The sequence below is a fragment of the Parus major genome, chromosome 24, assembly GCF_001522545.3.
Source record: "Parus major isolate Abel chromosome 24, Parus_major1.1, whole genome shotgun sequence".
Taxonomy (NCBI): Eukaryota; Metazoa; Chordata; class Aves; order Passeriformes; family Paridae; genus Parus; species Parus major.
In genome coordinates, this window is record NC_031792.1 from 962,539 (window position 1) to 986,774 (window position 24,236).

General features: G+C 57.4%; 1 protein-coding gene across 3 annotated transcripts in view; it reads right to left on the reverse strand.

The window, feature by feature from the left end:
• The window catches only part of DSCAML1 (DS cell adhesion molecule like 1), a 92,837-nt gene that overhangs the window by 13,550 nt on the left and 55,051 nt on the right, over positions 1–24,236 (reverse strand). The window contains exons 4-15 of one of the 3 annotated variants that reach the window (XM_015649922.1): positions 15,103–15,249; positions 13,573–13,851; positions 12,647–12,922; positions 11,864–12,160; positions 9,734–10,006; positions 6,419–6,697; positions 6,094–6,213; positions 5,779–5,955; positions 1,269–1,468; positions 902–998; positions 676–804; positions 118–285 (exon numbers count right to left, since the gene is read on the reverse strand). In XM_015649922.1, the coding sequence (XP_015505408.1) occupies positions 118–285; positions 676–804; positions 902–998; positions 1,269–1,468; positions 5,779–5,955; positions 6,094–6,213; positions 6,419–6,697; positions 9,734–10,006; positions 11,864–12,160; positions 12,647–12,922; positions 13,573–13,851; positions 15,103–15,249 (2,442 nt within the window). Of the gene's footprint in view, positions 1–117; positions 286–675; positions 805–901; positions 999–1,268; positions 1,469–5,778; positions 5,956–6,093; positions 6,214–6,418; positions 6,698–9,733; positions 10,007–11,863; positions 12,161–12,646; positions 12,923–13,572; positions 13,852–15,102; positions 15,250–24,236 lie in introns of those variants that run through there. The other 2 variants (XM_033519713.1, XM_033519714.1) reach the window with 2 other exon arrangements.

Here is a 24,236-nt window from a genome sequence, read left to right on the forward strand (position 1 = left end):
CCCCTCAGCAGGAAAACCCCTGGCTTTAGGAGAGCTGCACCTCATCCAGCCTCCCCCCAGGCTGCAGCCCCCGTGTTCCCCCTGCCCACCATCCCCACCAGGAGCACAGCGTGGCACCTGCTTCCTCGGTGCTGATGGTGAGCTCCTTGCTGGGCTCGCTGCGCCCGATCTTGTTGAAGGAGTACATGCGGATGCTGTACACAGAGGCGGGGTGCAGGTCCACGATGTTCGCCTGGTTGATGGTCGGGGAGATGTTGCGTGTAGACTGCTTGAAATCCCAGGAATCTGGAAGAGCGGTGGAGCGAGGCAGAAGAGTCAGAGCCTGAATCCCCTCCAGGGCCAGCAGTGCTGAGGGGCTGTGCTCAGACAGGTGAGGTTCCCCAGGCACCTCCAGCTCTTGCACCCCTGGAGAGGTGCTGCTGCTTCCCCCCCTCGCTGCTGTGCGTTGGGGTTCAACTTTTTGCAAATATTGTCTCTTTTCATATTCCCTTTCAAATGCTCCCATCCAGCAGAAATTACCATATTTCATTAATGCTGCTCTCTCCTTTCTTCATCAAAGGAACCGGGATGCAGAATATTCCCTTGGAGGCTCCGGTGGGGCAGTCCCACACCTGTCTGTGCAGGCCAGCCCCCAGCCCCACTGTGGCTTGGGGAGGGGACATCACTGTCACCTACCTGACTTGTTCTTGTACTCGATATCGAAGCCGGTGATGATGCTGTTGCCGTCGAACCGCTGTGTCCATCGCAAATTCATACTCCGGGCTTTCACCTCACGGATCTCCAGCTCCGGGGGGTCAGGGGGCTCTTGGGAACACGCAGGCAGGTTAGGGACACAGGCAGAGAAGGCCCCCAGGAGCAGGGGCTTTACACTGCAGGGCTCACGCAGGGGGGATGGAGTTACCTTGGACAGTGAGCTGGATCAAGCCTCTGTCCTCGCCGTAGGAGTTGATGGCGTGACAGGAGAAGAAGACGGAGTCCCCACGGTCGGCTGGTTTCAGCTGCCAGTGTTCCAGGGAGAGGAGCCAGTTCAGACTGAGCTACTGTCCCCTGCCATCACTGCCTGCTCCCACCACAGAGCCACTCACTGGAGCTGCCATCCCTCCCCTGGCACCCCTAACACGCCACCCCTCTGGGCTCAGCTCTGCCACTCAGCGCAGCGCCAGGCTCTGTGACACCCATGGGGACCACCACACCCTCCCCACACCTTCCCTCCAACGCCCAGCGAGACCCCCGGCAGCCCAGGCAGCTGCAGGACCCCCAGCCCTCACCTTGAGGGTGGAGATGACCTCGTCCCCGTTGTCCTTGGTGGTGATGGCGTAGCGCATGTTGCGGTCGGGGTCGATGACGGTGTCCCCCTTCTCCCAGCGGATGATGATGGGCCGCTCGCCCCGCGCCGTGCAGTTCAGCTCCTTGGTCTGGCCCTTGATGGCAATGGTGGTGTTGGGGTGGGAGGTGATCATGGCAGGGACTGTGGGGACACAAAGCATCACCCGTGTGCCCAGGGGACGGGCAGGTGCCACCTGTGGCTGCCCGGCCCCACAGAGCCCACGGACCCACCGAGGACACGGCGCATGCGGCTCTCACCGAGAGGCCCCGCAGCCCGGAGCGGAACCGTCTCGCTGCATTATACAGCTCAGGATCATAAAATAATGAAGCAGATAAATTTTATAATGCATAGCATTACACCGGGGTAGACAATAAAACGTGAAAGACAAATAACCAAGTGCACACTATAATGAAGAGAAAGCCTCCAGTCTGAGACGTGCGGGTATGAATTATTGACTAAGGTTTTACACTCCCGAGGATGAGAGGAAGAATGTTTTCCATCACGGATTTGCATAATTCACTCGTATAAACCTGGGCAGAATACAGAGTGTGATTTCCCATCAGCAAGGCTGCCTTTGCATTGCAGATGCCAGAGATGATTTTTTTTTTCACAGTCACCCCAATATGCAAACGGGGTCAGTGGGGACACCCTGTGCCGTGGTCACCACCTGGCTGGGGTGCAGAACACAGAGGTGCTCGAGCAGTGGGTGCAGCGTGGATGGGGAAGGCTGATCCGTGCTGTGAGGGTGCTGTAATGACCCCTGGCCTGGCTCTTCCCTGCTCCAAGAGGCAAGCCCTTTGTGCCACCCCAGTGCCATGCAGCGGCTGTGGCAGGCACCACACAGGAGGAACGGGCTGGGGGACCGAGGGCAGGCTGGGTAAGCAGAAAAAAATGTAATGCATAAACAAACAGCAGTGCTGAGTCCTGCAGTAATGTATGATAATGACAATCCGCAAAGGCAACACACACTGTTCTAATGGGACACAAGAGGCTCTAATGAGCTACGACTCCTCGGCTTTCTGTGGCAATGTAATTCAATTAACAGCGAAGGAAACCTTTCCTCCTGCGCTGCTGGAGTGTGTGGGGTGCAGGACAGTGCAGTGCCCAGCCTGGTGCCCGTGTGACAATCCTGCCCCAAGGGGAACACGGCACCCCCGAGCTGGCAGGGGATGGCAAAGAGCAGGGATGTTGTGGCAGTGCAGCCTGGGGCACCAAGGGTTACAAAAAGCAGCCCAAGACTTCTCCTAAGTCTGCCCTGTCCCATCCCCAGCTGCCTGCCTGTGCTCTGACACCTCTGCCTGACAGACAGAGGGACAGAGGCAGGCCTGGGGAGGACTGTCCCAGCCCCAGCATCCCATGTCCCATCGGGGTGAGGACAGAGCACAGGGACAGCTCTTGCACTCGCCCCAAAGCAGGGCTGACTGACAGCACAGGGGCACAGCACAGGGGAAGAGGGGCTCAGCACCCAGTCCTGGCACCATGGCAGGTCTTGCCAGGCCCACTGTCCCCTGCTCCTGCCGTGGAAAACCATCGAGGGGCCACCCTGCAACGTGGCAAACAGGGCCACTGGGTGTGTGGTCCCTTCACTCACTCAGCACAGCAGCAGAGGGTGTGTGGCCGTGGGGCTGAAGGGGCAGGACAGCCCCACAGGGCTGCAGCAGCCTCGGCAGCACCGGCCCCTGCCCAGCCAGCAGAGGCCCCGGGAGAGGAGCTCCGTTTCAGGCTCTGCTTCACTGAAATGCACTTATTGATGTTTGATTAAAAGCAGCTCCTTGGATGTAAACATATCAACTTCTCTCAATTGCCAGGGTCCCAGGGGAGCTGCACGTAGTCCAGAGCAGGAAAAGAACACAACAAACCCCAAGAAAACCCCAAGCAGCTGTGAGGATAGCACAGATTGGGGCATTGGTGCCCAACACCTGCCCTGGAGCAGCTCTGCAGCTTGCAGAGGGACAAGATTGCTTGGGACTGGCTGCAGGGACCTCCAAGGGTGGCTGGGGGCTGCTCCTGACCAGCCTGTGATCCCTTCCTGGGTGCAGGGGCATCAATAATGTGCCATCAGCCACAGCTCAAGCTCTGAGCAGACACACTTCCTTCGAGGAGAGCTCACCTCCAACGCCTCCTGTGCCCTCCACTCTGTGCCCACCAGGGCCCAGCCACCCAGCCAGGCTCTCCCTGTGCCCGCGGCCTTGTTAACAAGGCCACAACCAGAGGCTGGTCCTGCTGGCTGGGCACAGATAAGCCTGGGAACAAAGGAAGCCGGCAGGCACCGTCCCACAGCTGGCTGGGGCACGAGCCGCTTCGCAGAGCGCTGGTGACAACTGAATGAGAACACTGACAAGGGTGACAAGGGCTGTGCCTGCCTCCCTCGCCCCCCTCTTTCTTGTTTGGAGCTGGCTCTGTGATGTTAATTTGATTGCACCCGTCTCAGCTTCCTTTCTACACTGATTAGCTGAGTTTCACCTGAAGCATGAGATTAATTCAAATTGCATGGAAGCAATCAGTTATGCTCGTGCTGTGTGGCAGCGAACTTCCAAAGAGGGCTGTGCCACGACCACAGACAGAGACCCCTGTACCTGCCCCTGGCTGGACCCCTGGCATGGGGGTGCTGGCTCGGAGCAGGAGGAGCCCCCTCCCCAGTGCCCAGGGTGCTGCCGCTCCGGCACAGCCGGCAGGAGCCTCGGGGATGTGACTGTCCCCATCCCACACGCTCCTGACACCCGTGCAGGTGTGCAGCCATGTGCTAAATGGCATTTATCACGCGCTGCTGGGCCCCTCACCTGCGCCCAGCCCGTCCCCTCGGGCACACTCAGACACTCCAGCACTGCACCCCGCTGCACGCTGCTGAGCTCCTTCAGCAGGAAGGACAGGCTGCCATGGTGTGAGAGCCCAGGGCCATGGCACCCAGGGACAGGGTGGCCTCAGCTCCATGGATGACACTGCCCAGGCAAATGTGGCTTTCCCTACCCACCGTCCCCTGGCAAAAGCAGCATCCAGCTGCTCCTGGCTCTGCCGAGTGCATGGAACTCAGCCACACAGTGTCCAGTGTGAGCTGGCTGTCCCAGCTCTGCCCCTTGCTGTGGTGTCAGGGCAGGGGATGTGTGACACCAGCTGGCCGTGGCACTGCCCTCTCCCCTGCTGACCGCCAGCACGCTTTGTTTGGGCTCTGATTAACTCTCATTTAACTCAGTCCGCAGCGGCCTGACTTTCAGGGAAAGCCAGTGCTGATCTCCCTTTAATTGGGCTGACATTTCACTAAACAAACAAAAACCCTGAAATGAAACAAAACAAAGAGCCCATCTAATGCTTAATTGGCTGTGGCGTTTCGTCTACCTATTCATCCAAACCTTTTCAAAGGCAGCGAGGGCTCCGGGAGATGCAAAAGCACTCGCATAATAAGGTTATGTGCTATTCAAGTCAGCAAGCAACCTGTCCTGGGATGCAATTACAGGAGATAGCAGGGACACGGCTCCAGTTCGGGCTCCCAGACTTCGCATGCTCACTCGGGATTAATCGCCTCGACTTTGTACCTGCACCTCATTGAAGTGCCTTGTTTGAAGTCGCTGGGTTTGATTCATCAGTTGGAGGGATAAATTAAACAGCTGACAGGGAGGGGAACAGGAACCTGGGAAGGCAGAGGCTGGGTTGGGGAGGGGAGAAGCCCCTGAGAGAAACAGCTGCTGGTGTTGGGGAAGAAAGGGAGGGGAGGCCATGGTGGTGACCAGAAAAGGCTGCACGTCCCCTCTGCCCACAGCGTCCTGGGTGGGCGAGCAGGGGGTGGTGGCTCCCACAGCTTCACCAGCAGCCTCCATCCCCTCTGGCACAGCATGCTCACTGCCCCATTTTCCCAGCATGGTCAAGGCAAAGTTTAGCCCTTCTGAGGCCAATCCTGACCCCGGGCCTGCCTGGAGACAGCAGGAATGAGGGTGATGGCTCTGGACCCCCTCCACCACCTCCTTTTGGAGGTTTGAATGCTCGCAGCAGCAACGAGCCCAATAACTAACACGGAGCTGGCAATTACACATTCTGCTGATAGCAACGGGAGAGCAATCCAATAACACACACAGTTCAAACACGGTGTCTAACAACACTTCCCAGCCCATCCCTGTCAAAGCAGCCCAGCTATTTCCTTTCCTCCTGGATGATGTAGATTGATTGCCTGGTTTTATTAAAGACAAAGTGTGTTTAATAGCAAAAGGGAAGCGGGTCCCTGGAGGGGAGGAATCAATGCCCTCCCGTGCCCTGCATTGATCGTGGGGATGCTCAGAGCTGAGGCTGGAGCACGGCTGGTGTGGTTGGAACCCTCAGAGCAGAGAAGGAGGCTGCACCAGACCAGGCTCTGCCACAGCCACTGTCACCTGCCCATCTCTGCTCCCCTGGTCACCACCGTGGCCATGCCAGGAGCAGGTCCCTGCCCCACATAACCCTGCAGCACAGCCCTGGGCACTTACTCTTGACAGTGAGGAACATGGACTTGCTGATGTCTGTGCCCACGCCGTTGCTGGCCTGGCAGAGGTAGTAGCCGATGTCCTCCTCCAGCACGTGGCGGATGAGCAGGGAGCTGTTGGGCAGGATCTGGATGCGGCCCGTCAGGGGGATGGGGTGGTACTGCTGGGGGTTGCCACTTCCTAGGAGGGGACACAGAGACACAGAGTTCAGTGGAGGCAGAGCAGCTCTCACGAGGCTCAGAGCTGGGGTGGCCGTGCCCAAGGGACGCTCCCCAGTCTGCACTGACATCCCCACACGCTGCCGTGACCCATCCCTACCTTTAGCGTGCTTCCACATGACTTTCGGAGGGGGGTACCCATCGACAGAGCAGTTCAGCACCCCGGCTTTCCCATAAATGCCATCTTGGTTGTTGGGTTGGACCACAAAACGAGGAGGCACTGAAGAGTTTTGGGAGAAAGGTCACTGCAGGAAAATCCCCATCAGATCCCTACAGCACCCCACTGCCTGTGGCCACGGGGGTGCCGCGGCTCAGCCTCGCTCCTCACCCTCCCAAATTCCCTCAGCTCCCCCCTGTGCTGCTCTCCCTCCCTTTCCCCCTGGGTCCAGGTGGGATGCAGGTGTTGGGGTCACCCCCAGGCTCACCCCGCACGATGAGCTGCCGCTCCCGGCTGACGGTGGCGGCGTCGTTGCTGGCGATGCAGGTGTAGTTCCCGTTGTGCTTGAGGGAGACGCTGGAGATCTGCAGGGAGCTCATGAACTCCTTGCTCTCGATGGTGACCCCAGAGCCAGAGAGGATGATGTGCCCATCCTTCCTCCAGGTGATGTGGATGGGCATGTCCCCGGAGGAGACCACGCAGGGGATGTAGAGGAGCTGTCCGATGGAGGCTGGCGGGAACTCGAAGGGCTGGATCAGTGGAGGGACTGTGGAGAGGAGAGGCAGAGAATGCTGGAGAGCCCAACCCAGGAAAGCCTTCCTTCAGTGGGGATGGGCTGCAGTGGGGCTTGGGGAAGATATCCCAGCAGGAGAAGCAGCCCAGGAACTCAGACAGGCGTTTGATTCCACTGGGAACACGGCCAGGGGTCAGCAGGAGGTGCCAACAAGCAGAGAACAGCAGGAAGACTTCTCCCACCTGGCAGGGCCACCCTGCTGAGAGTGGGATGGAGAAACGCTGACCCTGCACTGGGGAAAGCCCCAGCCACCCCCAGCACGTGCCACCCAAAATTCCACCTCAGCATTTATCCATTCCCAGAAAAGCCATTATTAGATGGATGCTTTTCTTAAAGGCACTGGATTCAGAACCAGCCATTATCTTTCTGATAACTTAATTAGGCAACTGCAGCATCTCTGGCAATGTGGGAGGGGGAAGAAAGCGGAGAGAGGGAGACAATTAGCTTAACAAGGCTCAGCACCTGGTAGATGAGATCCTAGTTCTGCAGTCTCCATAATTAAATTAGCAGCCTGCCAATTGTCCCTTCGGCATAGGGAGCTGCCCTCTCATGCAGGCACGGGGCAGTTCCCTGGACCCCCACACACTTCCCTGGGCTCCCACCTCCACCCTGTGTCCATCCCATCACTCAGGCCTTGGCACTGCTGCCTGCTCTGGAGCATGGCAAGCAGAAGCTGTTGCTGTCCCCCAGGTGGGAGCCACTGCCAGGCTGGTACAGGCAGGGCTGGCCTGTCCCTCTGCCGGCAACGTGGTTTGAGCTGCCAGAGCCATGGAGCCAGTGCTGCCTGTTTTCCATAATTAATGAATAATTAATTGGGAATGCACTGCAGTCTATCGCAGAGCGGGGATGGGCTTGTGGATCCGCGCCTCTCCAAACACGCCCCTCCGGCCGACAGCCAAGCTCTCCCTGCTCCAGCTTCCCACAAACAGAGCTCACAACTCCCTTTTCCTCTCCAGATCACTTCCCACCGCGATTCTCCTTTCTCCAGAGCTTCCAGGCTCTCGCTTGGCCGCAGCCTGGAGCAGCCTGCCCACGGTGCCAGGGCAGAGCCCATCCCAGCAGCTCGAATCCAGAGGTGACCCTGCCAGCAGCCTCTGCCTTCCCGTGGGGTGAAGCATCGCCCCACAGTGCCCCAGCCCTGCGTGAGCCCCGCGCTCCCCAAAACGCTGCAGCCACCTGAGCAGAGCTGTGTGGGAGCCCCAGCATGGCACCAACCCACATGGGATTAATTAAAACCTTCCAAGATGTCTGCAGGAATAGGGAGCTGTCAGGGCACCTTGGAGGAGGGAGGCTGGATTTTGGATTGTGCTGCTGGGGAAGTGCAGGGAAGAAGCCTCAGCTGCACCCCCCATCAGCAAAGCCCTACAGAGTGGGGAAGGTTTGAAACTGGGATCCTGGGGCTCCCTGGCAAAGCAGGAGCAGCTACACCTGGGCAGGAATATCCCTCAGCACAAGATGGGGATGATCCCTCGTGAACAGGGCTGGGGCTGCCTGCACATCCCTGTTCCTGGGGGGAGCAGTGCCAGAGGGAATTGTAAAGCTTTTACTGCTGCATGGTTGGAAGGACCTGCATAACTCACTGGTGGCATTTCATGTGGTCACCAGGCACTTGGGGCTGTAAAAACTTTATGGTGCTCCGCGCCACTCCACGCTCCTTGTGCTACACAGTTACGTTTATTCACTCTCTGACTCTCTTCTAGGCCCCTTGCTATTCTTTTCCAAGAAAGCTTTGGCCTTTTACCCAAGGGCCAGAGGAAATGAGGAATTCAGCCAGCAGGACTGGGTGTAAATCTCCGGCAGTGGAATGAAGATGTCTGGCCCGTGCTGCACCATGCTCCAGCCTGCTCACCCACCTCAGCCCATCCCTGGCCACTGATCGAGGCAGCAAATCCACACTGGGAAGGGTTCAGCAGCAGTTGCTGCCCAGGATACACAAATCCTCAGCTGAACTTCAGCACCCTGCACCCTCTGAGGGCACCTCCCAGCAAATCCCACAATTTAACTGCTCACAAACACTCTGAGGTGATCTCCTCACATCAGCCCTGCCTGTCCCGTTGTCCCAAGACAAGACCAACCTCTCTGGCCTCTTCCCAAGCCCAGGGGCTCCACATGGACAGAGATTTATGTGAGGTGAGGAAAGCAGGGCTGGCCAAGCCCTGCAGACCCCAGGGGCACAAAGACCTCCCTGCACCGCCCTCAGACAGGTTATCCACAGCCTCCTCTCCCCTCTGGAAGCCTTGGAGAAGGGCATTAGCTAATCAAGTGGTAGCATCTCTAATCAGCTTGATGCGCTCTCTCGCTAACCTGATTCCTAATAAGAAAATGGTGGCTGGGAAGGGAGGGAGGGGGATCAGAGTAAATCCAGTGCACCAATCCCCCGCTGGGTGAGAGGCAGGATGACAATTGGCCAGCTCTGTCCCCAGCGCCGCCGTGTTTGTCTGAATGATTTACTGCAAACACCGAGCTGGCGATGGGTGGAGGCGACCCCACAGCTCCTGAGGACGGGAGATCCGGGAGCACCGCGCGCTCCCAGCGCAATCTCAGCCAGTCACTGGGAGGGAATGCATCCGGCTCAATTCATTAGGACTGATAGCTCCCTCAATGGGGCTGAATAATTGATGGCCTGGAGAAGCTTTTAAGATGTTCTGTGTGCTCGGAAGACCGAAAGTATTATTTTTTTAAAAGCTAGCACACACAGAAAAACATCGGTGAAGGTGATCCAAGCAAAGGTTAGATGTTTTAATACGCTATGTTTACACCATAAATCCTTGCTCCATCACTTGTAAGGGGAAATGGATACGGCGTGGCTCGGGGCAGCTGCCGGCGGCAGGCAGGACCAGGTAGCCAAGCCAGCTCCCGTGGGCCTGGTGACTACAGAGCACAGCCACCACCTGGCCACGCAGCTCCCCATGTGGTGCTCCTCCTCCTCCATCCCACTGCAGGGAGATCCCAAAAGCCACCTGGGTGAGCTCTCCCTGCCATGCAGGGGCAGCGTCCCCACCCTCTCACCTTTGACGGTGACGTGGACGCTCTGGCTGATGGAGAGCTGGGGCTGGATCAGCACGCTGCACAGATACTCCCCTTCATCCATGCCCTTCTGCACATCCATCAGCTTCAGGGTGCCGTTCTCAAAGACCACTTGGCGGTGGTTATCGGGCAGCAGCAGGGAGTCCTTGTACCACTTGATGGAGTAATAGGGGTACCCGATGACCCTGCAGTTGATGAAAGTGTCCCTACCCGCGACCGCTGTTATGTTCTTCATGGCGCGGATGCTCGGGGGACCTACATATTCGGGAGGAAGGGAGAGGCAGGCTAGGTTAATTCCGAAGGGCCTCTTGCTTGCATGCAGATCTGCTGCTACTCCAGAGCGAGCTTCACAGGCAGAGGAGGTGACCAGGACAGCCGGGAGCCAGCCTGCTTTGGGTGAGGAGGTGGCACAGCTCGTGTGGGGACAGCCGCTCTCGGCTGCGACCTCCAGCTACAGCTACTCTTCCTCACCTACCAGCAGGGCTGTGCTCCTGGGGCACAGCCACACTTCAAACAGCAAATCCCACCCCAGCCTGGGGGAGCTGAGCCCACGCACCCCTGCTGCCCATTGCGGGAGGTCGCGTGGTGTCTGTGTTTCTGCTCCGGGCACCAGAGATATGGGAGAGATGGGGAGAGCTCCCCCACCATCACAGCCTCTCTGCCTCTCCCAGGAGGAATCTGCCTGCATTGTGCCAAACATCCTTGGCAAGAGCTTCTATGGGAACCTGACTTCCACTGGCAAAAACATTTCACTTCCTTGAGCCCCACATTTCTGTGCCCCCCACTGCCAACCTGTGTGTCACTGAAAAGCCAGACAGCCACCAGTTTGTGTCTGGCTTTGGAGAGGCCTGAGGACTGGGAAAATGCTGCAGGTGAGCCTTTAAACGAGAGGTTTCATGCATCAATAATTACATTGTTCTCCCAGCCGCTGCATAAAATAGCGAAGTAATCTAAAGATTAACCCTGTCTTGACTCCTCATCCTGAGGGTGTAGCAGGATAACAGCTTAACAGGCACTCAGGATCAGCTGATGGACGGTGTTCCTCATTCTAGGACACATCAAGAGAAGGAGCAGGAAGAAAGGAATTAGCATCTCGCTCTGTAACCATGTCTAGGGCCTGTCTGAGGGACATGCTCTGTGCCACTGAAAAAGAAACTCGAATCTTATCTAGTGACAGCCCATCAAGAGCTGAGAGAGGGGAAAGAGGGAGACAAGGGAACATCCTCATTGAAAACGCTGCTCTGGCTTCTCCTGGCTGAGGGATGAACTTCCTCCAAATTCAGCAGTAAACGGCAGCAAAATTCCGACTCTCCTGGGATCCCAGCCAAAAAGCCACTAGATCCATTTCAAACCTGAGACACAGACAAACACAGCCCTTCAACCCTCATTCTCAGCAGACAAATAAACGCTCCCTTATCTTGTCTCGCTCCCACCTGTAAGCCTGGGAGCTTTAATTGGGGATTATTAATGGGCAGGGGCTTACACCGTACCCCGTGCCTGAGAGCGGTCCCCGGAACACACCGAGCAGCGCGCTGCAGCCGTAATAACACGGTGATTAACGCGGCCATGGCTTTTAGCAGACAAAGAAAATGCAGACATGACAAATCAAAGCTCATTTTCCACGATTTCACGTGCTGCCTCATCATCGTTTGTCACGGAGGTCCTGGTGCCTTGGTGGCTGCCGAGGAGTGGGGCTCCCGTAGGGAACGGGGTAGAGCACGGGGGACCTGGGACACTTCTGGGCCTGCCACCTCCTCCTCCATGCATGGGGTCCCTCAGGGGGTGCCTGCCCACCCTGTGTAGACCCCAAGGCAGGGTGAACGGACCTCAGTGCTGCCCTGGGACTCCTGCAAAGCCAAGCTCCAGTTCTCTGAGCCTCTGGAACTGCTTTCCACTTTGTTAAACTCCCTGCTTAAAGCATCAGAGGAGCTCAACCCTGCAGGTGTGGGAGGAGCGGGGCAGGGCTCAGGAAACGAGGCTGGGGTAGCCAGGGAGACCCACACGGCCGGGAAGAAGAGGGAGAGGCGAGGAAGAGCGATCCGTCGGGGAACAGAACCAAAACCAAAAAGCCCAGTAAAAGACCTATTCTGATATTTAAAAGTAGACAGGCACCTCTTACGTTTATTCGCGCTTGGTATTCGGCGCTGCCCACCGAGTTCCGCGCGGTGCACCGGTACACGCCGCCGTCCTTGATCTGCGGGCTGGTGACGTTCATGTGGCTGACGGTGGTGCCATCGGACATGGTGTACTGGTTGGAGCGGTGCCCGCTGTCCCGCGGGATGGGCTCGTCGTCCAGCGCCCAGGTGACGGTGGGTGGCGGGGCCCCCTTGGCGGCACACATCAGGGAGAACTGCTCCCCGGGGTTGACCACCTTCTCGCTGAAGGAGGAGACGATGCGGGGGGTCCCATCTGGGGGGCACCCAGCGGGACGGGGGTCAGGGAGCGGCAGCCGCAGGCAGCAGCAGTCACCCGCCAGCAGGATGGCACTGAGCTCCCACCCCAGGGACAGGAGCCCCGCTGGTGACACACACACGGCTGTGCTGGTGTCCCTCTGGGGCAGGGATATGCAGACAGGGGACACGGTGGCTGATACAGATGCCAGCTTGAGGAGACACCTCCCTCAGCAGAGGCCATCCCTTCTCCAAACACTCGGTGGGCTGGATCAGGGAGAGCTGCCTGGTGAAAATGGCAAACCCAGGGGCTGGGGATGGCAAGTCAACACTTATTTTGGTCCTTCCCCGTCCGTGCCACGGTCTGCACACAGAGCCCAGGAACAGGCTGGCAGCAGCCTCAGGACCCCCACCCCAGTGGGTGTCCCTGCCCCCCAGCCATGCACAAAGCATCCCCTCAGAGAGGGGCAGAGGAAGAAGCCCCCAGCCCGGGAAGCCGGCTCACCCTCCAGCGTGATGATGGAGAAGTCCTGTGCCGTCTGGGACTTGCGGGTGGCGAAGCACTGGTAGGCCCCGGAGTGGCTCTTCTGGGCGGCCGTGATGAGGAGGGTCTCGTTGCTGATGCCCCGGATGGAGATGTAGTCATCCACCGCCACCAGGTCCGTGTTGCGGTACCAGCGGATGACGTACTCGGGGGAGCCGCTGAGGGCACAAGAGAGGATGACGGTGCTGCCGATGCCTGTTTTGAGCTTCTTTGGTGTGAGGGTCACACGCAGAGGGTCTGTGAGAGAGGGGAGAGGCGTTGGCCGGGCACTGCAGCGGAAGGCAGCTCATCCCCGCTGCGCTCCCTCCGCTCCCCCTGCCCGGCTACGCGTTAAATGTCACCGCACAATCGGGCAGGTGGCACCGCCACCGTCCCCGCTGCTGACAGCCCCTGCTCCTAACGTCAGCCCCAGGCCCCCGGCGGGGGTGCTGTGGGGAGGTGGCAGGATGGCTGGATGACGACGTGGTCCATGTGACAGGGACAGTGCTGAGCTGGGGACACAGCAGGCTGGCTGGCACCGTGCTCAGCAGTGCTGCTCCAGGTAAGGCAGGCACAGTGGCTCTGCTACTGCCAGGATCCCGGTGACAGGAGGAACCCCCAGGAAAACAGCACGTGATAAATACTTGGCCTGCCCAGATGGTATTTACTGTTTGGCTAGAGCTTATTTTATGTAAATCGACATAAATTTTATGTAAATCAACAAAGCAAAGCACAGAAGCACCCAACACGTCGGACACGTGCAAGACAGTGGCTTCCAGCGAGCCAAACGCTGTGCCAAAATACAAGGCTGTTGTTTATACAGCTGTACAAACCCCTAAAGCTGTATATTGATAAAAGCTTTAGGTGTCAGAAGGCAGCAGGACTAAACCCCGCCCATGGGCTCTCACCTATGACGGTGAGGGTCCCCGTGACCTCTGCGGAGCCGAAGGTGTTGGTCACCTCGCAGATGTAGGTGCCGCTGTCCTCCACGCGCAGGTCGCTGATGGTCAGCCCCGTGATGCGCTTGGTCCAGCGGCTGTCGGCGGGGAGCGGCCGCCCGTCCTTGATCCACCGCACGGCCGGGTTGGGGTAGCCCGAGGCGATGCAGGGCAGCTCCACCAGCCGGCCCGCCTTCACCTCCCTGGACTGGAAGCTGTCTAACATCGTGGGGATGGATTCTGCCGGGTCTGGGTTGGGAGAGGAATTGGGCTCACTCGGGGAAGAGGATGGGGCGAGGTGCCTCAGGGACACTGGTAGCACTGCACCCAGTCCGAACCGTCCATGAGAGAGGCTCTCCCCGTTCCCCTGAGCCCGTGGCTCTGCCATACAGGAGTGCAGGATGCACCCCATTATCCTTGGGGAGCACGGGCTGCCCTGTCCCACCCGGCCGGCACAGCCCTTGGTAGCCAGGACAACAGGCACGTGGGGAAGTGGGAGGAAAAACACATCCTAAATAGCTGATGGGAGGAATAAACTCAGCACCGGAGGAATTACTCAAGGTGACACCTAATTGGTGCAAAATACACAAATTTTGTGGCACATTTCAAAATTTACAAGCAAAAGGGCCCATCAGGCAGCTGGGAAAGGAGAAAATTAATCACTAAGTCTCAGGCGTGAAATTAAATTCCAGGGGAAAGAAACCTCTTTCATTACTCCCAAGCAGAAGTAAAACGCCGTGACGTGTAAATAATGACAGCGACCAGGAGGGGACCGGGCCAGCTCGAAACGCGCGGATTGGGGATGATACACCCGGCGACACCCACGCACAGCCGGGACGTGTGGCAGGACGGGCACGGATGGGACCCGCGGGTCCCCGGGAGGAGAGGCTGGGCAAGCCCTGCCTCTCCTCCTGCCCTCCGGGCCGTTAATTCGGGGAGCCGGAGCGGGAGCAGCCGGGGATGGGAGCGGCACACGGCAGGGAGCGGGCGCGCTGCACCGAGCGGCGGCCGCCAGTCGGGAGAACTCCCTCCCTCCCTCCCTCCCTGCCGAGCGGAGTAATTTGGGCAGTCAGCGGAGCCGGGAGCGCCCCGAGACACCCGGCACTCCGGACTGCACTGCCTCCGCCGCAGTATCGCTTGCATCTTCGTCACATCGCGTCAGGCTGCTCACATCGCGGGCTGTCACATCGCATCGCCGTGCGCCCCGTCGCCTCCCGCTCGGGGTGACGCGCGGCACCGCGCCCGGCTCGGGGGGGCTGCGGGGCACAGCCCGGGCACTGCCAGCCCCCCGGGCACTGCCAGCCCCCCGGGCACCGCCAGCCCCGCACCGGCATGTCCCCTCGCTGCGGGGACCCGAGCTGGCGATGCCATCGCTCCCCGTGCGGGATGGCTGCTGTGGGCAGGCGGGGAAGCGAGCAGGAGAGCGGACATCGGGCGCGGCTGGGCCCCCTCCCGGGCACGGGACCCCCCTCGGCCACGCTGGCAGCCCCACGGGCTCACCTGAGACGGAGAGGCGGGCGCCGTTGCTCTGCCGCGTCTCCCCGCTGTACTTGTGCTTGGTGATACACCTGTAGGTGGACAAGGCATCTTCCTTCTGCACGTCCGATATGTACAAACCTCCATAAGAAGTAATAAAAAACCTATTTTCTGGAGACACAAAGGGAGGAGAAGAGTGAGGAGCCTCTCCTGGCCCCAGGCTGAGCACCTGGGTCAGGCAGAGCCTCTGCACTCCGAGCTGGCACCGGAGCTGCGGCAGGGAAAGAGGGACCTTCCTCCACCTCCACCACATCGGGGTGCAGCTCCGGCTGAAGTTTCAGGCAGGATGGTGAAGTTGGGTGAGCCACAGGAACCTTGTGTGCGCAACAGCAGTACCAGTGTTTGTGGGCACGGCCTCCCTCCATCACTCACCCTGGCCAAGCACACACACCTGCCCAGGTGTAATGGTGGGTTTGGGGTGTCTTTGCACACACCTGGACTCCCAGGGCTCGGATTCGGGGTGAGGAGGGTGAGCAGAGCATGTGGCACGGAGCTCTGGCACACGCCGCTCCTCCGCGGTGCCACGCGCTCCATGGCAACGCAGCAATTAAAAGTGAATCCGTCCCGCTGTGTTAATAATTAGCTTAACTTACTTAGAATCATGTGAAAACAAATAAGGGCTCGGGCTGATGTTTGAGCCCCGGGAGGAAGGTGGCAGGAGAGCAGCCAGGGCAGCACAGACCCGGCAGCGCTGCTGGAGCAGCCCCCTCAGGCCAGCAGGTTTTGGAGCCTGGCACAGGGGAAAGGAGTCTTTGGCTGGCTCCTGACCCCTGCAATTCATCATGAATTATAACAGTAATTAACACGAATAGAAAGGCTTGTGTAGTGGCTACATGGAGAGCAGGATAAGCCGAGGCTCTGGAGAGGCTCCCTGCCCACCTGGAAAGCTCTTTGCCCTGCCCCTCCGTGCCAAGCCAGGCTTTCACCCCCAGCTCTGTGAGGCTTTGGGGTTTATTCCAGCGCCAGTCTCAGCTGGGATGGGATGCTCCATCTGCTCGGCTGCGCCGTGCTGCCAGCCAAACCACCCCCTACCAGACCCCAGGACTGCAGAAGGTAATTTAGTGCAGCTGAATGCTCAGAGTGCAAACCTTTAAACCCGGCCTGTAAATCAGCAACATCTGCAAATGGCTCCCTCAAGTCCTGCACAATGCCTGCTAAGCCAGGATATGGCTGATGAGGCCAAACAACTGATTTTACTTCCAGCACCTTTTGGAAGCACCTGGATATTCTCAATTTAGACAAGAAGAAAGCTCCATGGTCAAACTCAGGAGCGCAGAATAAGCACGAGTGAGAGGACAAGAGGCAGATGCTCCCAGAGCACTCTGGCTCCCACACCCTGGGCAGGACACCAGGCCCAGGTCCCTACAAGCACTGCAGGTGACAGACCAGCAGAAAGCTGAGATCCTCACCCAGGGAACCAGGGAGTGTCCCTGGCACGAGCCAAGGCAACGGCAGCGCCGAGCTGTGCTGGCATTACCCATTCCAGCTGTGGCTCAGCCAGATGTGCGTGTTTGACTCCAACTGCTCGATACAAGACAGTGAGGGGCCCCAAACAGCAAAGAAACAGCAAATAATTAATCATAATGCCAGACAACTGTGGTTACCAGAGGCACAGGCACCTGCCAGGCTGGCACCCTGTGCTGACCCTCCCTGGAAGCAGCGGGAGCACGAGCTGGCAGCCCCATCCCCACATCTCCACAGCACCCCTGTGACTCCATCCCTGCTTGGAGGGTTCTGGGCCAAAAGCTCAGCCAAAACCTCCATGCTGTGGCACGGCAGCAGCGGTGTGGCAGCACATGGCCCGCTCTGGTCTGCAGCTGGGGCCAGAGGTGCAGTTCTGCGGGTGTTGTGCGGCACCGCCAGCGGGATCTGTGCGACCCCCGCGGAGGGGCAGGGGGAGTGGTCCCACAGCACTGCAATAACATGCAAATCAAACATTAATTTTTCATCTCCCATCAAACCAGTAAGCGGAGAACATTGGCTGCACTGGAATTTGAGATGGGGGGAGCCGGTTTCCATGGTAACGGGGCTGTATTTTGCGAAGTGCTGGCAGCCCCAGCCCACACCCTCACACGCGGCCGTGTCTGGGGATCCACAGGCTTTGCTGCCGTGCTCTGGGCTGGAAACAAAGCCTCGTGCCCGAGATCCAGGCTCTGGGATGGGGCTCCATCCATAACAGCCACCCCAGGGACAGGAAGGAACAGAAATCCTGCAGGTTTAGGATCCACATCTCCACCGTGGAGTGACAGGAGGCATCTGCCCCTTGCACGGTGTGGAGACACGGTTCCATCACGTGTGAGATCCACCCAAGCTGACAGCACAGCTTCCTTTGGTTATTTTCTCTGGGAGGGGACAAGCGGCTCTGTCGAGGAGCGTTCTGCTGGTTCAGGGGAGACATGGGGCTCTAACTGATGTAAGTGGCTTCAAAAGACCTCACCCTTATGGCTTAATATGACTTCTTGCTGAGTTTGCCAGGCAGATTAACGTCGAAGGTCACCAAGTAAAATCAGATCTTTCTGTCTGCCAGGAGGTGGAAAGGCTTTACAGGAAGCAGAGGATTAAGCACATCCGTGGCCAGGCTGGAGCAACGGTGCCTCTAATAATTCTTCCAGCTAGACTTGAGCTGCTGCCTTTGGAGATAGCTCACCAAAGCCCTTGGATCAAACACAGCCCACCATGAGCTAAATTCTACCTAAATTCCCAGGCCCCTCACCTGGGGAAAAGAATAAGGGTGAGAGAGGGGCTCTCCTGCGTGGTCTCGCTGAGTACACACACACAAACACCTCTCCCACATCCAGCTGCCAGTGGTAGCCCTGAAAACCAGCATCATTCCCAAGGGGCTCCCAATTCCAAGAGAAAGATTACAGTCGATGCAGGTTAGCAGCTCCTGCTCCATCCAGTATAGATTTATCAAAACAACGGGGTCAGGGCTTCAGGAGGGAGCACGTTTTATAGTTCATAAGACTAATGAGATAACTTTCCCCTGGTACTGCTGGAGAATCAATAGGTGCCAGCGTTTATGAATTAGCCATACTGGAAGCATGTGCATCCCAAGGCATCCCGGACAAATCCAATAACTGTTTGGAGCTATTTCTGGCCACGTTTAAAGTGACAAACGCCTCCCGGGGGGAAGGCACGGAGGGGGAAGCCCCAAAGAGCAAAGCCTGTAATTTTCCACCGCTGCCACAGTGGCACTTTTCTGCTGTGGCTGCTGTTCCTGGATGCCATTTGCCCGGCATGGAGCTCGCCTGGGGACAAGGAACACCCACAGGAAACCCAGACAGCAGGGACACTCCTGCCCGCCCCATGGCACTGATCACCGCCCCCGGGACAGCCCGAGCCCTGCTCAGCGGGGCAGGGGACACAGGGCACAGGAGCGGGCTGGCATCCGAGCACCAGAGCTGCCTTTTATCTCAGCAGCCTGAGCCCAGCTCATGCCACACAAATGCTCTGGGAGCAGAGGGGGCGCTGAGATTAAAGCTCCCCGCATCCCTCCCTGGCGGAGATGCTAAAGAGGAGCTGTAACTTGAGCCCAATACAAATTTCATAGGACCTGCACAAATCTGACAGATTTATTTACGTGTTTGCCTGCCGTGGGGATCCCAGGGGAGCTGTGGGGCCGTCCCTGCTCCCAGCCCTTCCAAAGGCAGCAGAGCTGTGAGCTCAGCCAGAGGTTCCCACCTGGAGCAGTCACGGGTATTTGTAATGCGCGCGGTGCCAGCTGAGCCAGCAGCTCGGGCTGTGCTCCTCCTCATCCTCCTCTCCTCCTCATCCTCCTCTCCTCCTCATCCTCCTCTCCTCCTCATCCTCCTCTCCTCCTCATCCTCCTCATCCTCCTCTCCTCCTCATCCTCCTCCTTTTCCCGACAAAAGGACCGATAGTTTCTGCGGGAGCCAGAGCAGAGGGAGCAGCACAGGAGGGGTGGAAATCGGGGACTCGTGACGGGCTTTCCACCTCCCCTCCCTAATCTCCTTTATAAGCATGGCTCCATCTCCTCCCGTTACAGGATTAACACCCATCTCTCATTCTCCTCCCGCAACAAGATTTTATTTCTAATTACGCTGTAATAAAACTGGGCGCGCTCCCAGGGCTCCTTCCAAATGACTTGTCGACACTCGGCGAGATTGAATCCTACTCGGCCCGTTTCCGGCACCTCTGCCGGCTGCTCATTAGGCATGCATGAGGGAGAGGGTTTAAGAACAGAATTACATTTAAATGGCTTTTCTGAGAGGGAGATGTGAAACAAGAGAGAGAAGCAAAAAGCAGGACAGGTTTACAAGGAGGGTGTCACTGTCACCTCCCTGTCACACTGCTGTCCAGCAGCTCTCGTGCCAGGTCCCCACTCCTGGCGCTCCAGGGATATCACAAGCCAAAAAATCCAAAAGGAATCCCTGCAGGGGATTCCTGAGCACCGAATTTTTGCAACAGCACGGCAACCAGGGCCACGTGTCAGTGAACACTGTCACCCTGCCCTGGGGGGTGCCCGGGACACTGCGTGCTCATTGACGTGGTAGCAGAGAGGGAAAACCAGGGATTTTCTTGTCAGGGCTTAGGAAAACACACACCAGAAGAAACACGGGATGGGCATAATCAGGAGCTGGCACTGCCAGTCCTGCTCCCTGCATCGGGGTGTGAGCAGGCAGCACGTGGCTCCAGTGGAGCACTGGGAACACCGTGTTTTCCAGATGTTTTCCATCCTCACCGGACTCACTGGCAGTGGGCAGTTTCTGCTGCATGGATGCCGCTTCCCAGATCCAGGCTCACGAGTCGGCAAAATTGGGAAAACAGATGTTAGGAAAGATCTCTCTCTATTAGCTCCCTCGGAAGTGAGGTATCCTGCAGGGCTGGCAGGAGTTATTAAATCAAGAGTCATTATTTACCCAAGGGCCAGTCTTGCAAGTCATGTTCCTAGAAGTAAATCCGGAATTATGCTGCCCACGGAAATGGATTCACACGGGTATGAGGGAGAGCACAGTTTGCCTCTCCGGGTTTTAATCCACCTCTGAGTCACCGGAGCGCTTGGCAGTGAAACCCAGCAGTGTTTGGGGACACTTGGGTTTGTTTGCATAAGCGACTTTGGGAGTGACACACTTCCACTAAACCAGAGCACGGAGGAGGAGGAGGAGGAAGAGGAGGAGGAATCCCCTGGGTGGGGGCCACGGGGCCGGGGCTTGCCCGTGGAGCAGCCTCCTGTCACCAGCCACGCTGGCACTGCCAAAGGAGGAGGAATTAATCTCCCGAGGTGGTCCGGAGCCGCCTAATACCAGCAGAAAATTACAGAACAGGATGAAGAGCATTACAAAATGAATAGGAGGGGACTAGAGATTTCCATGGCTAATCCTGTTAACGAGACAATTTCTTATCAAACTCATTATGTGGCGGAAAGCGGGGGGGGGAAGGGGCTGGGCAGGGAAGCTGGGGAGGGGGAGGGCGATGCCAGGCAAAAGCATTCCCGAGCATCGGGACACGGGGCTGGCAGGGGAGCAGCTCCCGAGCCCGGCTCACTACGCCGCACGCCAGCGAGGGTTGTATTTCTATTTCGGAGCAGAGCTGAGTATTACTAGAGTGACATTTACCACAAAATAGTGCCGTCTGCTCCGGCTCTATCACCAGCCCTCTCCCAGCGCTGAGCTACAGCGCGCTGCGATTACGGCAGGCATAAAAACGTATAAACCCCACCAAGAGAACACTCAATTCAAAAAGGGATTTTTGGAGCGTCTTTTTTTTTGGTTTTTTTTTTGGGTTTTTTTTTTTTAACCTCCTGTTACGACGAGTTTCGTTTTCCTGGAGGAGGCAAAACAAAACGCAGGCTGAACATGTGTGTGCCCTAGCACAGGATGGGTGGGCTGGGATGGGGCTCTGCCCACCGGCCCCTCTGCGCTGATTCCCGCATCCCGCTCGGCCACGCACGAGCAAAGCTGAGCAGCCTCGCGTGGGAGAACGCGGCTGTGGCTGAGTGATTCCCAAAAATCCTCACCAGCCCCTCCACCTCCTGCCCCCGAGAATCACAGGGAGGGGGCTTCGCTGCTACTTTGTGCACAGCATTTAATTTTTTTAATTTTTTTTTTTTTTTTTTATAATTTGCTATTTAAAAAACCGCGGAACTAGTCAGATTTCATGCTAATGAGGAGAAAATCTGGATCGAGGACTGTGCAAAAATTTGCATCTCAAAGAGGAAAACAGGAAGTCGCTAAGAAAGGAAAATCCACGCAGAGGTAGCGGGTATGGCCATAATTAGGCTAATGCTGCCTGTGTTCTGTCAGCTCGTTTCCATCAGCCCCGGGGTGGCAGGGGACAGCAGACCTCCCTGCCACCACACCGTGATTCCCTGCCACGGCTCCCAGCCCCGCAGAGGGATGGTGAGGGGAGCTGGGCACCGGGATGGCAGCACGGGATGGAGGATGGAGCAGGATGGAGGATGGTGAGGGATGGAGGATGGTGAGGGATGGAGGATGGTGAGGGATGGAGGATGGATCAGGATGGAGGATGGTGAGGGATGGAGAGTGGAGCAGGATGGAGGATGGTGAGGGATGGAGGGTGGAGCAGGATGGAGGATGACATGGGATGGAGGATGGCACAGGATGGAGCAGGATGGAGGATGACATGGGATGGAGGATGGTGAGGGATGGAGGATGGTGAGGGATGGAGCAGGATGGAGGATGACATGGGATGGAGGGTGGAGCAGGATGGAGGATGACATGGGATGGAGGGTGGCACAGGATGGAGGATGGCACAGGATGGAGGATGGCACAGGATGGAGCAGGATGGAGGATGGAACAGGGAATGTGGTGGCCACACCACGCTGGGAAGGACGGCGCACAAAGAAGCACATCTGGAGATTCTCCGATTCTCCTGCCCCACCTGCCCAGCCAAGCCAGGGTGAACCCACCACCACCCCCGCCTGCCTCAGCACGGAACGAGCCGTGGCTGTCCCCATCTTGAGAGGGGCTGATTTGCAGTTTTGCATCAATTTTCCTCTGATTTTTTAATTGGGTTTTGCTGCCGCTGCAGACATTACTGTGCAAACAATTCCGAATGGCTTGAACCGAGATATTTGCTCATAAAAATCCATCACCAGCGCCGAGAATGACAGAAATGGAAAATGCCTAATGAAAACAAAGGGGAAAACAACAGGTACCCTGGTCCTTCGCCATCCATCACCAACCTCGGATTATTGATGGGAGGGGAAAAAAATTCTCCCATCTGCAATCAAATCTTGAGAAATCTTGAAAAGCCAAACACCACATAGGAGGAAATTCTTTGCCCCCACTTCAGTCTGCAGGAGTTTCGCCATAATTATAATAAGAGTGAGGCTGCTGGATAACACGAGAATTATTTTCCCCACTTACATTGTCAAATGATCATTTTGCCCTGCAGTGAAATCTCAATAATTATAATGCCGAACCGTGAAAGAACAAAGAAATAAAAAAAGCAGTGTTTTCTTCCAGGGAGCGGGGGGAGGGGGGAGCCGCCATTGCAGAACTCGAAGTGCATCCTTCCTCTAATTATCTTTTCCAGGGCTGTGCATCCCTCACCCTTTCCCCGTGGCCCGAGCCCCCCGATAACTCCCCCAGCTGCAGGGGGTGGTGTGGATGGGAGCAGCCACCCCCTGGCCAGCGAGGCACAGCTTCCCAGTGAGGAGTGAAGCGGGGAGCGGGGTTTGGGCTCCGTGGCATCACCCCCCAGCCCCAATCCCAGCCCCCAGGAGCTCCCCACAAGGGCTGCCCACGGGGTGTGGGGAGCGCCAGGCACGGCTCGCTGTCCCTTCACACCCATCCCAACACCGACAGCCCCTCGGCAGGGGACGAGCAAGGAGAGAGGAGAGAAAGGGGACAAAAAGCAGAGGGGGGCGTGGGGGGGTAAAGGAGGCGAACAAGAAAAACAAGACGACAGAACGCTTGCTCCACAGCCCTCGGCTAAATTACAAACCAGTTTACTGAGGTGGAAAGCTGCAGTGAGCTGAGGAGGAATATGTGGAAACCATCTGCAGATTTAAAAATAATCTATTTTACGATCACCCTCGAACATATTCTTTTGCAGAAACCAAATAGGATTTGTTGTTGTTGTTTTGTGCAAACTGTTAGGGAAAAATTACTAGAAACATGCAGGGGGTTTTGCCTTCTTGAGTACTGAGAGGCTAAATATGCCCTTCCTTATGTTTAGAATAGTAACAGTCATCTTAAAATTAACTTGGTCTGCATCAGAGCTTAAAACAGTTGCAATTCAGAGCCTGCAAAAGCAGGACAAACCTGCGCTGGGATATCTAGCGCTTTGAGCTGACAGATGTCTTCCTACATACAGTAAATATAGGTCGTCTTTTCCTACCCAGAGAACTGTAGATCTTAATTAACCAGGCCACTAGCAGCATATGTAATGATTTTTTTCAGCTTGCTAAGTAAACCTTCCCGTGATGAGATGGAAGGAAAATCAGAGGCACGTGAGAGGGACCCCCTCTCTGGTCAGCGCAGCCCTCGCTCTGCGGCTCCCGCAGTTATTTCACGCTATAAAATCTGCCTAACGAGATGGGAAGGGTGTGAGTGCCACATCCCCTTCCCCATGCACAGCCCCACCGAGCCCAGGCAGCCCCGAGCCCTGAGCCCGGCTCGGCTGGCGGCCAGAGGGGCCGTGGGGCTCCGCAGACTGAACCGCGCTTCGCCTCCTAAGCCACTCCGGGATTAAATTATCTCCGGGCTCAGAGGCAAAATGAGCTAATGAAATTCATGCTGCATTATGATAAAGTCGTGCCGAGCCCTCGTGGAGGGGCAGCGGGCGCTGGGGTGGCTGGGGGCGGGTGGCACTGTCACCTCCGGGCAGTGTCCCCAGTGCCCCACACTGGCCCAGGAGGAAGGCGAGAGCTGGGGGAAGCTTTACCAGGTTCGTTCACCTGAGCGAGGGCACCCGGCGAGCTCCCCGCCCTCCCTCCCAGCAGCTCGCACAGGCAGGGCGCTCTGAACTGGCTTTTAAAAACACTGGGTTGGAAGGAAGGGAGAGAGGAGCCCGAGCCCACATCCACATCCTCACACAGCCCGTGTTTCCACATCCACATCCTCACACAGCCCGTGTTTCCACATCCACATCCTCACACAGCCCGTGTTTCC